At 38.5% G+C, this 15,188-nt stretch overlaps 2 protein-coding genes across 3 annotated transcripts in view; one reads left to right on the forward strand and one right to left on the reverse strand.

The window, feature by feature from the left end:
* LOC111245810 (uncharacterized) overlaps nucleotides 1-15,188 on the reverse strand; it is a 32,368-nt gene that overhangs the window by 16,529 nt on the left and 651 nt on the right. Inside the window, exons 3-8 of the mRNA XM_086981966.1 lie at nucleotides 12,103-12,206; nucleotides 3,160-3,290; nucleotides 2,546-2,753; nucleotides 1,976-2,275; nucleotides 705-819; nucleotides 6-156 (exon numbers count right to left, since the gene is read on the reverse strand). Of these exons, the coding sequence (XP_086838092.1) occupies nucleotides 6-156; nucleotides 705-819; nucleotides 1,976-2,275; nucleotides 2,546-2,753; nucleotides 3,160-3,290; nucleotides 12,103-12,206 (1,009 nt within the window). The remainder of the gene's footprint in view (nucleotides 1-5; nucleotides 157-704; nucleotides 820-1,975; nucleotides 2,276-2,545; nucleotides 2,754-3,159; nucleotides 3,291-12,102; nucleotides 12,207-15,188) is intronic.
* Polr1C (RNA polymerase I and III subunit C) lies at nucleotides 3,821-9,374 on the forward strand. Of its 2 annotated transcripts, none has more exons than XM_022794647.2 (3): nucleotides 3,821-4,037; nucleotides 7,577-7,822; nucleotides 8,291-9,374. In XM_022794647.2, the coding sequence occupies exons 2-3, from the start codon at nucleotides 7,592-7,594 to the stop codon at nucleotides 9,110-9,112; spliced, it is 1,053 nt and encodes a 350-aa protein (XP_022650382.1). In that variant the 5' UTR covers nucleotides 3,821-4,037; nucleotides 7,577-7,591; the 3' UTR covers nucleotides 9,113-9,374. The 2 variants fall into 2 exon arrangements, with proteins under 2 accessions (XP_022650382.1, XP_022650381.1); XM_022794646.2 differs by lacking the exon at nucleotides 3,821-4,037 and adding an exon at nucleotides 6,845-7,004.

The raw sequence follows: 15,188 nt of genomic DNA on the forward strand, positions 1-15,188 counted from the left end.
CAAACCCTGTGGGACTCCGTAGAGAACATTCAAAGTAACGGAGTTATGCACTTCGTGTTGCTCGCCTATAACGCACGCATACAATGTGCCACGGAGACCGAGATCGTCCAAGGCTTGCGCAAGTAGTGCTTCGTCCTTGAGGAAGAGTACGTCAACCTGAATGCGCATTAAATAAAATCGATTTTACTGGATTACTTTATTTATAGCAAACTGTTTTACTGAGGTCGCAAGCGGTTACTGTTAAAGAAAAATATTAATCTGATCTATTTTTTTAACAATTGCTGATGATATGGCATTAACAGACTTATCCAAAAAATATAGTATACCAGTTGAGCTCATTCCCTGCACTTACATGTTTTAACGTCCTATCTATTATTATTGATCTGCCAGGTACATACAATAACAACTGCCGTGTTAGTTTTATGTGAAATTCGTATGTACATAACTTATGATAGATTTGAGCATGGTCTTCGAATATAAAACTAGCTATATTGACAATATTTAAAGCTTTCGTACCTTGAATCAGTCCTCCATACAATAAGTAATTTTAAATTAACATTAGAAAAAAGAACTTCACGCTCGACCCTCATCAATCATTAATTTCTTGCTTTTAGCATCTTAAGATGTTAGTGAAATAGCTATCATTTTAATCCAACAACACAGTCCATGAGATGGATCGTACTAGAACTTATATGACTACTTACCTTGAGGCCAAGATTTTTTAGTCGTCTTTCAACGTTTTCGGCATAATCTCTTTGCTGCTTCGACATGACAACAATTTCGCAGTCGTTGGGTTTGCGCGGCGCATCAAGTGGAGGACTATACGAAAAAAGTATACAACAATTCTTAAGAAAGACGCACGTTGATGGTAATCGTGGAAGACTACAAGAAAGGTTTAAAAAATACTGGAAACCTGTCCTATTTAACTGTCATGTTAACCGTAGAACTTATCGTACTAAAAGCTATACATTGTTGTCGATAGTAGTGCCACTGATCTACGGGGATAAGCAATGATTTCACTTTTAGCCGAAAAGAATTAAGTAGGATCCTGTGTAAAATCCTAGAGGTTAGCGCTGGAATAGTATTTAATTCTGAACAAAGCTCATTTTCTGCTTACACAATTATTAATGATATATTGGCCTCGCCCATGTTTTATGCAGTTTTTCAATTACACTTTGTTAAATAGTAAATATGGTTATTTACACCTTCTAAAAATACAAAATTTTCTCTGTTTAAGGGGTTTTGCAAGTATCGGAAAGAAAATCGGAAGAAGCAAGGTCGAGACTACGCGGCGGATGAGGCAAAACATCCCATTTGCACTTATACAATTTTAAGTGGATCATTAAAGATCTGAGGGACTTAATGTAATAAACACGGTTTGTCATTTAGTAATTTTTCAACTCATAGGGAATCCAGATGTCAGTTTGATTGACGCAGTCCTTGCTTGCTAGATATTTTTGCCAGCCAGTTTGGATGCTCCTGTGTTTTCTGCAATATGGCGAATGCTCATGTGTGGGTGCGGGCCTACAACAGTGAGAATTTCAGTGTCCACATAATTAAAGATTAGACCTGGAAGTGCCATGTCCTCGTTGTGGTAATAATCACTTCGAAAACGAGCGAACCACTTCCTGGCTGTGTGATCGGTTACAGTATTGTCCATGCGCCACACAAATTTCCTCGTGAGTTTGGGTTACATTTAGCCCATTTCAGAACTCCAAATTGATCGTTACTACATTTTTTAACACCTCCATCTTTGGAGGTTTGTGCAACTTAACTGAAACGTGCAGAGTTAAACACCAATAAAGAGCCGAAAAACAATCCTACGAACATAATAATTAACCACTCCTTTTCCCTCGCCTAACTTCGTTTGTGACGCCGAAATTTCAACTTCTTCGAAATACAGAACGAAGTTATGGGTTAACGATTTCATAACACACCGTATGTGTAAGCGTTATAATGAAATATAATCAATTACCCTCGATGATGATGTGACGGCACATACTGCGACTGGGAAGAACTTCTTCGCGGCGGAGATCGACCACTTCGATGGCCATCGCTGCGATAGCCGCCACTATTGCTGTTGTTCACACCTTCACCTCGATAGCTGGAGCTTCCGCCTTCAGCCCTATAATTGCCGTTTCCTCCATCGCGCTGAAATCCGCCGTCATACCGAGGTCCCCTTGGAGGAGGGCCGCCCCTTCCACGAGGCGGACTCGGACTACGTTTGACGGGTGGAGGCGACCGACTGCTGCTACGTCGTCTATCAAGAGAATTCCTTTGAAAGCGAAAAAAAAACCATAACAACAGCAAAAACAATGATTGGGCACTCGATCAACTTTTTATTGTTTAGCCCAAAGTTTATATTATGTATATTACGCTAATAAATTAAATCACTGTAGAACTTATAAAAAAAATTAAAAAACTTTTTTTTTATAGTAATACTATATGCTTTTCGGGTTGTAATAATAATAATAGCAATAATACTAAGAAGAATATGACCGATGTATATGCCAGGTATTGAATGTTTGTCAAACATTTTACTCACTCATTCCCATAACGCTGCGGCGTTGTCGGCAGCGGACTGCGGCTTCTGCTCCTGTCTCGTCGTTTTTTGCGGAGATCATTTACAGAACAGGGTTTCACTTGCAAAGTGCATGACTTCACCTGAGCCCCATTTTCGCTAAGTGCCTGTTGAGCCGCGTCTTCATCTGAATATTGCACGAAACCGTAGCCCTGACGATTGATCGAGATAGCTAATAAAGCCATAGTATAAAACGATGGGCATATGGTGGTGGATTCGACGATCACATTTGTTGAATCGCACGCGAACCGAATATCATGTAACAGCAAAGTGTCCCAAATTATTAAAGGAACATTTACTATTTGCTCCTGTTCAAGTTGCCATGTGACAAACAGTACACAGAAACGCGAGTTAATAGCGAACACACAAAGTCAGAGGCTAGTTAATAATGCCAACACCACCAACAACATCAAACAGCAAGCTATTACTCGCGGACACGAGAGGCTTTCTATTGAAATCTGGATTAGCTATATCGGCCAACGGCAACGGTTGTTCTAACATATATCTCTAGTGATAACTGCATAAACAGACCAGATATGGGCTCATGTGCTATTACAAACGCTAGAGCAGTTACTCACCCGTAACTTCTCCGTACTTCGAGAAAATATCAAAGAGGTCAACTCGAACGATGTGTGGCTTGAGATTTCCAACGAACACGCGCTGAGCGGCACGGTTCGGATCCGAAGTGTTGTTCGAGAGTGCATCATTCCTAGACGAACAATAAATTCGGGCAGCGGAAACGATGAAAAAAGCACATCGTCAAAAGCAAATGCTACCTGGTAAAACGGCCAAGCACGTTACTAGCAACTCCATAAAACGATTACGAATCAACCGCAATGAAAATGTTAGGGCGTGTCAGGACAAAAAAAAACACCTGATACACTCAACTGACCGCCTGAGCCTAATATATTTCCCACCGATTTGAACAGCGAAGGCGGTCAACACAATCTTAATCAGGAACGTTTTGTTGATGGTTGATATTTTTGATACCTAAAAAAGTCGGCTGACTCCAGCATCACCATTCCTTTGCCTCACGACCGGTAAAAAATCTCCTTAATTTCAAAATTCGCGCCTGAATAAAAGATCAAGTGACCTGTCGCAACACGTTGTAAATTGCCGCGGAAGTATATCGAACACTAGAGTACACGTGCTGAGAATTGTGAGCTAAGTTGTTTTCTCAAATCAAATAGATGACTGTCGCAGATCAAATGGTTGAAGTGAGTGCCAAGAGTATACTTGAGTGAATGAAAGCGGTCACTAGCCCAAACGTGCTCACAAAAAACAAACACCAGTTCGTTATTAGTTGTTTTATTGGCCAAAAGAGATCGAAATGCTACAAAAAATACAAAGGCAAAACTATCGAGGAGTTTACTAAAGCAGTCGCTGAAAATTAACACGTAACTTGCGCCTTGAGGTTTGAAAACTGTGCGTTGAAGAGTATTTGTTACTGAAAAACGTAAGCTTATCTACGTGAGTAGCTTCTGGAATTGTAAAAAAATGTTGCTTGTGAGAACCGAAACTAGAACTCCTTTGTTTATTGCCTGTAGCTACCAACCATACATTCTTACAGGGCACTTTCGATACTAAGAAGGATTTATGTATTATACGATACAGATTGGGCTGAAATAACCTTGCATATAGAATCACGCAGCAATCCGATGAGCGTGATTAAGGTGGTCCTAAAACAAAGAAGACGAACATTACGCTCTGCTGCGAATTAGCAACACGTGCCTCACATATATTTAAGTATACTTGTGGCGTGTCATAAAAAAGCATCTTTTATGATTATTACAATATTATATATAGAGTCATTAAATCATTGGGATATTATGAAAAGCGCATTAATTCAGCAGTATTCGCATAGGCTCATTAGCACCACAATAAATACGCGCAGTGGAAAGCATTCCACAGTTGAGGCAGGTATAATAAAAACTTAATGACAATATCCAACTAAAACTGTTTCCATTTCAACTTCTTTTACTTTAACTTACTTTTTTTTAAGCTTAGAAATGTTTTTTTAAACGTCCTGAATGAAACCGACAGAGCCTTTATAAATATGAGCAATATACTGCATTCCCGTTATACAAAGCAAATAATATTGTATAGTAAAAGAACTGCGATACGCTTAAGTAGATAAACGAAAGAAAAGCAAAACATGTACTCTATTATTAGCATTATAATGAAATGTAATCGAATTCGACACGAACTCCATTGCTGCTGTATTGGCTGTCGTTTAGCGTTAGATTTGTGCTGATTAATTTCTGTTGTTTTGTCGTTAGACACAAAGATGATAGCGGCACGATGATAGCGGCACTTTCAGCGCACACTGTAAAGTAAACACTGCACTGCGGTATAACGAAATTCACTCTTTCAGATGGCCTGAATACCATAAACGTAGCCGAGCGAAGCCGTTAGTTGGCTTTTGTGATGAAAAACAAACATCATTTCCTTCGTTTCCATAGGGACTCTGCTTACACAGACTACCTCTCCCTTCTTTTCGAATCTCCGTCCTATTCTCACTATTTCTATGTGCTGGAGCTCTGCACAGACCAGATCAACCAGATCTGTAGGATAGAGCGAAACGCACTCATTCGACAGGAGAGCAAACCCACTGCCGCAGTCACTTGCATCTACAGCTGTGGCACAGAGGGTGAAAACATTCAAATTCAGACGCTGCAAATGTTTACCATTTTGACTCCATAGCAGCAACAGTTTTCGCCTGCCAGCTGCGGGCGGCCAAGCAGGGCCTACGTAGGAACTACACAAGCCGAGGACGTAGAAAGCTGCTAGTACGAGAGAACAGAATATCACTTGTAGCACACACAACAACAGATTAATGCCGAAAACCGGCTAAGCAAAACAAATGACAAGCTCGTTTGTCTTGTACACCCAGGACGCAACCCGTACGCGGGTAATCAGTCGGAACGCTATGACGCTGGATCAGCACCCGAACCCGACATACGTACAGACAAACGTTTGTATAGGCAAACGCTTGTTGCGTCCAGTAATCGTGGGCCTAGTGGCCGCGTGTGGGAAGTCGTGTTATGCCACTGCCTGATTCTTCCACGCTCAACACTAGTCGTTCCGCGGCTTTTAGCTCTGTTACTCGCGAGTTGGCACGCATCCAAAACACTGTACTGACCGCTGCCGCAAACACGGTGGTACTGAACGACAAGCTGTATTGAACGACAAGTCGAGTTAAGCGCGGGAAATTTAATTAGTTGCAAGCTTGATAATTATTGAGTTATAGCTTCAGAATTTACACTGCGATCGGGTAGTAGTATATATATATATATATACTGGTTGTATTATTTAATCAATTTTCAGTATCCGTTATCATTGCTGTACATTGCACGGCCTAACCTTTAGTTGAAAGAAACTAAAACGGGGGTGCTACTTCGAGTTTTGCTAACGACACATAGACGCGATACAATTTTTAGGAATAATAAGCTAATGTCCCTATCTATCTTTTAAGGTCAGCTAAAGTCCAAATTCCGAGAGGCTTGAACCACATTTCATTCCATTAAACGGGAAACGCGAAAGGTTCCCCAGTTTATTATGGATATTGCACGGCAAATACTAATTATCTATTCAAATAGTTATTAATCCTTACGATTGTAGCAGAAGATAATTAGTTCACAATAGCTAAAAGAGTTGATGAAGCACGTTACATCATCGACAGTAAATATATTGAATTCTATATAAGAATAAAACACTCTTGGACGCACATTTGCATATATGCAATTGGCAAACGCATGATGCTAGCATAGTAGCATCGATGACTCCTTGGAAAAAAAGCTGGCTAATCGTTTATGTCAATAGGAGAACAAGTTACAGGTGAAATGATCATGATTATGATTAATATTATCAACAACGTTATTTTTGAGCAGCTTCGGTTTACAAAAATTATTTTGCTAGTGTAAAACTGAAAAACTTTAATTTCAGCTACGAACTGGACTCGAGAACACCGAGGGTCATTGATATTTCCGCTACGTTAAATCTGCATACGTATCTGACAAAAATGTAAAGAAATGATTATAACTATTATATATAATATTAAGGTTTTGCCTTCCTTAAAAGAAATCTGCTGACTTAACGTTGTGAAGTAGTTGGCATTTAGAGAACGACTTTGTTTATTGCCGAACACTGTTTTTGCTCAAATCATTGCAATATCACAGTGCTAGCATTCGTACATGGTCTCATACCTTTGAATTATCGCGGGTGACTCAATGGCCACAAAATGCGTCCATCCAATAATTCCATCCAACCCGGCCTCCGAATTTATGGATTGAAATGTGGAGGCATACTATTATATCGAACGTGCAAGTTGATTTCAGAAATTTTCTGTGATCTTTAAAACTTTGGTTAAGTTTCACGTATAGATACGTGTACGTGTGTATACTTTGTTGGAAAACGTACAAGGGTGAGCTGTTAAGCAAATCTTTTACCAATAAACAATAAGAAAACAATATACTTATCAGCAGTGAAACCTAATACATTGTAACGATTAGAGTAATTGCAACTTTCCGTCTTTAAATGACACACAAGATGTCACCTTATTGACAGTCAATTAGTTAATTTGTACAAGCCTTGTAATGAAATTGCTTGGAAAAGCTGCGCGTGTCTGCTCCAAGTATTAAAAATAAATGAAATAACATTTCATTGATTCTTAATATTTTGGAGATTTATGTGTAAGATCATAAGATGTTAGTTATGTCTACCAAACGCTAAGCAATAACAGGGTTTATACGTACGTATACGGGGAATTTGCTAGTTTCCAATCTACTGTTCCGGTTTGTCTATAGAACCCAGAATCTCAATAAAGTTCAAGGGGGTCATACATTACTATTAGTCAATCGCCAACGGGTCGAAGTTGACCAAGCATTTCTGCTAATTTTGTGATGGAAATCAAATTTTCCAAACACTTGCTCGGATCTTATGGCACATGTAATGTTTGTTGATTACTCCTTTAACGTCAACATGTGTTTTAACAAGGTGAATTAACAAAAAATGGTGAAGATCGAGTCATGTGACTCTCAGGTTTCGATCGGCCTATACCAGCAAGATCATATGCGACCCGTTGAGGATTTAGATCCCGATTCGGAACCCTACAGTTTAGAGGCGTTCAAGAAAAAGCTTCGTATGAGCGTGGTCAAATGTGATGAGGAGGAACTTGAGTTTGATCTGATCGGTGTGAATCCTGCAATCGCGAATGCCATTCGACGAATTCTCATTGCTGAAGTAAGCAGTCTTGTATATTTCTTTCTATGACTTAGTATTGTTTTCATATTTCAAGCGACAAAAGATAAATGTTCATATTGGAAGTACCATTATTTTTCAGTTAGTACTAGAAGTAAAATTGTATTTAAATAAAAACAAAAACCTAATTTTTTGTATCGTTTTATTAAGAGTTTGTTCGATGAGTGATTATTTACAGAGGGAAACACCTGAAAATGGCAGATGAACACTGCTGTATTCATCTGCCAAGTGCACTAAAAATAAGTCCTAATGTCATCTTAATAAGCAGTTGTCAGAAGAGGCCTCTGCCTGAAAATCCTAACCCTTAAAAATAATAACGGGACATAAATGTCAATAATCTTGCTGAATTCTATCAGATAAAGGTAACAGATATTAGAGGCAATGATTTCAGCTTTGCGTTTTGTTTACGTAAGCAAACATTAACATAAACACATATTGTATTATTCTCAGGTGCCGATCCTTGCAGCAGACCGTATAACCCTGATCAACAACACTTCATTCTTACATGATAAAGATCTCACAAACCGGGTTGGTCTCGTGCCTATCAAGGTTGACCCGCGGCTGTTTGAGTATCGTATGCCGTCGGAATCGGCTTCAGCTGAAAACACCATTGTGTTTGAGCTAAATGTTCGCTGTACGAAAAACCTGCAAGCGAACCTCGATGCGACTGACCCCAAGGAACTGTACATCAACAGTGACGTATATTCTCGACATATGAAATGGGTGCCGCTTGAGGGCCAGGAGGCCTTGCTCGCCAAAAACCCTCCGAAGCCAGTCCATGGCGATATTCTGATCGCAAAAATGCGTCCAGGCCAAGAAATCTCAATGAAAATCGAATGCATGAAAGGTATTGGCAAAACACACGCAAAGTTCTCGCCAGTAGCTACTGCATCGTATCGATTACTACCAACGATCGATATTCTGGAAGAAATTCGGGGAGAGGCCGCTGTCAGGTTTCGGGATTCATTTTCGAAGGGCGTTGTCGAACTGGAACGAAAGGGCAACGAAAACGTCGCTCGCATTGTAAACGCCCGCAGAGACACGTGCAGCCGAAACGTGCTTAGGTATGATGACCTCGCATCGAAGGTGCGTCTCGGCCGGAAGAGGGATCATTTTATATTTAGCGTGGAAAGTGTGGGTATGTTACCGCCAGACGTCCTTGTAAAAGAAAGCATCAAAGTGATGTTAGCCAAATGCAAGAACTTTCTCGAACAAATCGAGAGAGTACGCGGAAAGAGACACGAAAATCTGAATGAAAATGATAGCGAGTAATTGTTGTTTATCTTGACATTTGTCCCAGTCAGCAGCCGCTGTGATCCCTTGTGGAGACCATAGGCATCGTGGACCATGGCTTCGGGCGGTTTTACGTTCGCTTTAACCAGGAGCATCCACGATGAGTGAAGGCTTTGAAAGAAGACGAGCAAGATAAAGTTGAATAGAAAAAACTTATATTATTATTGTTATTACTTATTGTGCACATAGGTAGACATCAGGTCGATGCCTAATCATGACATAAATATAGATTATTTATGTATATAGATTTGTTTTTTTTATAGCTAGCATATTATTGAAACTTTAGCGAATTAGTATTATCAAATCGTTGCATTAAGGTGTACCTATTAATTATGTAAATACTCTACTCATCAATGCTTTTAAATTAACACATAATATGCTATTAAATGTAATGGTGCAAAAAATGTTTAATCAAGATGACGAATTATTCTAAATTTAAACGAATACAGGCATGACAGCTACCTCGTCTAGTAATTGAAAAATCTTTATAAAGAAGTGATTCATATAATTTCTATTATTTGGATGCCGCTATCATCAAGCTCTCTTCGATTCCAAACCTAGTTAATTATAAAGTTTATTAACGGTTTTAGTTTACACTATCGTGTGTGTTTGGCCGTTTGCTGTGTTATATTTTATTGCGGCAGGTTAGTTTTAACCAAAGCTATTGTTCAAATGTTTCCATATTGCCGTTAGGATTATTACTCCCACACCGTATGACGTGAATCTTCCTTTAACAAACCCTGGGAGCTGAGGGCTGTAGTACAAACAATTTACATCTAATATAATTTATCTAAAAAAACACTACGTTTGTATTTTTTTGGACCACAATTGTTTGTTTTTCACAATTTCTGGCACTTTAATTGTTTCGAGTTTGACGTCCGGAACTTAAGCTGTTAATCATTGCTTCAAATGGCTGGGTGGCTCTTAGCACGAAACAATGCATGTCTACGTTCGGATTCCTAGCTAGACCACCACGTGATCTAAGTTTAGTATCATGTTGATCAAGCGTGATCAGTTTCGAACCCAAATTAGCTAGTGTGAAGTAGATATCTGTGCTCTGTGTGACATAAGATAAACAGACAAAGTCGAACACACGGTGTTTTGCTATTAAGCACTAAAAGAAATAAGAAAACCCTGATAGATGTCAAATGGAAAAGAGCCAAAGTGACAATGGAAGAGGCATGAAAAAATAAGAGCTTAGCCTTCTCTTAGAAAAAGAGGACACCCAGAGCAGTGAGTTGATACATTCGCCCCAACTTTATTAAAAATTGAGTAGCTGAAAGTTTTAGCAAATCATCTTCATAAGAACTATTATAATTTGCAGGAATCTTATGGAACCCTTTTTTGCCAATTGAAATAAACACTATCGATCGAAAGGTTGCATCAAAAAAAAACCTTCCTATTTTTATTAATAACTAATCGATCCGCTAACGCTGCTATTTGAAATTACCATTAACCGCATAGTTCACAAAATATTCATAAGACACAGAATTTTAAACAATGCCTTATCAGGTTGGAGCCACGCAAAAAATGTAGCATAACTCGTGTATCGGTTTAGAATTGAGATACAAAAAGAAACCCACTAAGTGAAGCCTACATTACCTAAAGTATATTGGGATAAAAGGATTATACCAAGGCATATCCAATGTAGTCGTATGAGCACAAATCAACCACATGTAGTGACAAACATTTAGGTTTTTACTCCAGCATGCAGATCCTAATGGAGTCCTGTGGAGCGAGTCACGTTTTTTTTGTTTAAATTTATAAAGTTCTATGGAATGGATCTAATTTAAAATATAAGTAAAAGGTTCTTGAGTTTAGAAAAATCAATGTTATTAACAGCCGCTAATATATTCCTAAAGTGGGACGACCGGTGGAACTCGATGCTACCGTTTATTAGTTAGCAGAGAGTAAGCAGAAAAAGTGCTGCTGCATGGTATATAACACCGCAATAACCCATTATTGCGTATTATATTTTTACTCATTGTTACTCCTCATTTCTGCTAGTCACAGTAGAAGTTATTTTTTCTTTCTTTTTAAGTTTAGTTGTTGCCACAAAAGACTGTTTACAAGTAAGCTCACTGAGTAAAACCAATATCTAACTTGACTCTTAGATACGTCCATGTATTATACCATCTCGTCAAACTTTTGAAATAAAATATTTTTCGTTGAAAACCCTACATCTTATGTTGGTTTTAGGTACCGAACCTGTGACGAAACGAAGTTTTTGGCAAAGCCGATTAAAGATAACACCCGATTCAGGCGATACCCAACCACGGTTTTCGATTTTAAAAGAATAATTCTTTCGCCCTTTTATGGAATTATTCTACTCACCGCATCTCTATTGCTTTGGCAAATATTTTTTGCAATTAATAGGATTTACACTAAACCTACCAACAATTTTTGCCAATAAATATTCGTACCATGCTTGGTTAAAACGATTACGGTTTTTGTAATTGAATATAGATTTTCGATGACGTTTCACTGTCAAAAGTTCGATGTCGATTTGACCAAGTTTAAATGCGTGAATTTGTAAAAGAAATTACAAACGATCAAATTGATTTATTGTCCAAGAAAATGTTGCTGTTTTCTTCTGAGGCGAGCCGCAACTGTGACGGAGATATCGGTAAATACGATACTCGTGGTTGAAACCTATAAGATAAAAATAACAAGAATATATAATGCCATAAACCTGGTCCTTATTATTTGTCCCTTCATTCACATTAGATGTGCGTAGGTCAACAGAACCAGCATTTCACATTGTCCTTCCCTCTTCTTACGTGTGTCCACCATATTACAGCCCTTCTTTATAATATTACTCCTCCGTCGAGAATAGCCCGTGTTTGCGATCATTGTAATATTTACTGCAACTGCCCTAACTTGGCGATACATGCCAATAAGCAAGAAACTCTTTTCAGAAACTTAATTCGACAGTTTGTTCGTTTAATTTGCGATGCTTCCTCACTTACCTTGATAACGATTTTGTGAATGGGCGCTTCCCGCCGTTGGAGGAACGCCTGCACGTTTGTGGTAACGCCGATGACGGCTGTTGTAGCAGCACACTAGCCACAGTCTACAACGATTGCATTCAAGCACACGAGTTAGGAAACAATGCCAGGATGTTCGTCGTGCCACTACGGAGAGGCACAACCCATCGCGCAATTGCGCAGCGGCGGATGGTACTGACCACTGTGCTATGCCTGCAGGCTTGATTCACTGCATAGACGCAGTTGTCGCCACCGCTCAACAGCTTACCGTGTACTTCCTTAGCAACGAATTAAATGAAATGCGTGCCGCTCAGAAGGGCCAGTCGAGGCTGGTAGTAGCACAACAAATCTGAATATACTTGACAATCAAGTCAGTTGTTCAAATTTTTCCGAAGCTGGTATTCGGCTAAGATCTGAGGCCAAAGCGGGTTCAGAAGAAATTTCGAGAGACAACAAAACAATGGTTATCAGAAAGTCTGAATAGTCGCCATTAATTGACCCCTCCAGATTGAATTTGGCGCTTAGAGATTTCAGTCACGTGATCAAACATCGTTTACTGGATAGTTAGCACTACAATTAGCATAAATGATTAGAATGGCTTTATTAACAATAGATCTAGAGTTGAGGAAATATGAGCAGTGAAAATAAATAAGAAACATGAGAAATATGAGAATAAAAAAAAGGTTCCTTTGAGAGAAAGTAATCCAGTAAATGTATGGAGTATCTACTACCATATGCGACAGTTGAGTAATAAAGCGAACACTTTAGCGAGCCTGTTTATGCGCATGATTGTTTGCATACTCTTTACAGGTTGATGTGATGTAAAATGGGCATTCAAACAGGAGCATTCGATATATGAAATTGAAAATGAATTTTCTTCTAAACAAAAAGGGCACTAAAGTGCCGAAACTTATTATTATGGAATATATTTGTATTAAAAGATTGACAAACTACCGTAAAATTTAGCAGGCTCAATGGATTATACGATTGCTATCCCATCGTCTAACACGGCAAAGTATTGAGCCTATTATTTGTATGAGGATTGCCTAAAAGGAGCTGGCGTCGTACAAAATTAAAAGAATCATTGCGTTTGGTTACGCGAAGTACGTCTCTAGCAGTGCTAGTTAAGAATGATGAAGTCTGTTGCTTAAATGAATAGGGTATTGACATATAACCATTACTTTTGTAGGGGAAGGATACTACTAAGGAAAGTTAAACTGAAGCAGGGACTGCATTTGTGCAGCACCTTACTACTTTTTCTCTTGTCAAAATCGATTATTAGAGATCATTCCATTTTGTTGTTTACTTAACGAAGACTGTAAAACACAACATTTTCGGAAATGATGTTAGTGCTACTGAAACGCCACTATCAGGGGTGTAGAACAATGAGTAATAATATTGGAGGTTGCATTTTTGTTCTGAAAACAATCGTTTTTATCACTGACGTCCAATGTCGTTATCTCAACATATTAATGTGTACGCAGGAAAAATCCCCGTATAAATATTCGGGTTATGATCTTTAGTGATGTTGAGAGTGTTTATGATGTCATGTTAGAAATTAATAAATATACAAAATGATAATGAAATTGCTACGCAGTCGCATTCTGGAGCAAAAAATGTTGTGTGCAGGCCATAGAATTCTTACATAGAATGTTACATGTTTATTTATTTGCTGGCAAAATATATCCGAGCTCATCCGGTCGTGTAGCCTAACAAACGAAACAAACGGATACAAGGATTAAATATTCTAGCTCATCTATCAAAGGTTGAAATGTATAGCCTTTGTAATCGCTATGTGTGTAATTCATCCGATTCAGTTATACGTTGGCTTTGCTGACATTGCTTTTCAAAGTAGTATTTCATAGGTGCAGGCTAATGGGTGAAAATATTTTGGAGACAATAAATATTTTGAATGCATAACCGTTACATAGGATATTCTTATCTAAGAAAAGTTTGCCAGAAAGCAATGTATTTATACGATAAAGCTAAATCGTTTAACGTCGACCTTTCTTTATATTTTCAAGACGACCTGTTATGGGGAACTGTTTAATACAAAGTTAATTTAGCGCCTTTGTGGGAAGAAATAAGAATACGTTACAACTCTAAAGATGCACTGGACAAAGGAAACACGGTGGTCTATAAAATGACGAATGAAATCATACGTACTATTTTAGAAAAAAACTAAGAAAAAGTTCCTTTTTATAACTCACTGATATATGCTCGCGGTAAGCTTTGGGACGTTCAATAACGTTAATTTGTGCTGAAGGTATTGTAGCACAATTGAGGTGTAAAGCTGTCCCATTTGTTCAACACAGGGTGGTAAAATTTAAATCAGCAGAGGTCACTTTTCATCCTAATATAGTAATTTCTTTTTTCTAAGTTATCAACTAATGATGTGAAGCTAAGCGCAAAATTTACTAGCTAATTTTCTGTAAATTGTCCATTTATATCATCTTCAGAAATCGGTTTAATTGTAATCCTTTATAGTTATTGCCAACGCATTAACTGAAACGATTTTCTGGACGATTATTTGAAGGACTTTTCGCCCTATATCCATCAAAATAAGATGCTTATAAATTCAAATTCTTATATCAAATACGACATCAAATAGTATAGTTACAATGCCAGAGATTTAAACAAAGGTGACCCTATATCTTGTAGCTGGTGATCTTCACAATCTCAATGTCCAGGTTCTATAATTGTCACGAGATGTTGTAAAAACTGCAAACCATTTTGTCCTCCACTCAATCCGACTTCAGTCCAGAACGCTTTTTCGTTCGAATAAACGTCCGGTCATTGCTAGGCCTATGCAATGAACAACTAGAAAAACAATATTTTCAAAGAATTATTGTAATACTAATGATGTTAGTGCTGTTCTTGTTGTGACCATAGTAGTGATAAGTCTACCCCTTTGCTGACGGTTGTGCTACGTTTCGGTAACGGATCCTCCGAAGAGTCTCATGACATGGTTCGATGGGCGCTCTGTCCAGCTCAGACAAGCCTCTTGGCTGAAAACTAATCATTCACGAATTCAATGGCCGTTGTGAGCTAGCTTTTATTGGTCGCAT

The sequence above is a fragment of the Varroa destructor genome, unplaced genomic scaffold (assembly GCF_002443255.2).
Source record: "Varroa destructor unplaced genomic scaffold, Vdes_3.0 BEIS01000002.1, whole genome shotgun sequence".
NCBI lineage: Eukaryota > Metazoa > Arthropoda > Arachnida > Mesostigmata > Varroidae > Varroa > Varroa destructor.

Coding starts and splice junctions, on each gene's coding strand:
- Polr1C (XM_022794647.2), top strand. CDS start 7,592: ATGGTGAAGATCGAGTCATGTGACTCTCAGGTTTCGATCGGCCTATAC. Junction 7,823..8,290: donor GACGAATTCTCATTGCTGAA/GTAAGCAGTCTT, acceptor TATTATTCTCAG/GTGCCGATCCTTGCAGCAGA.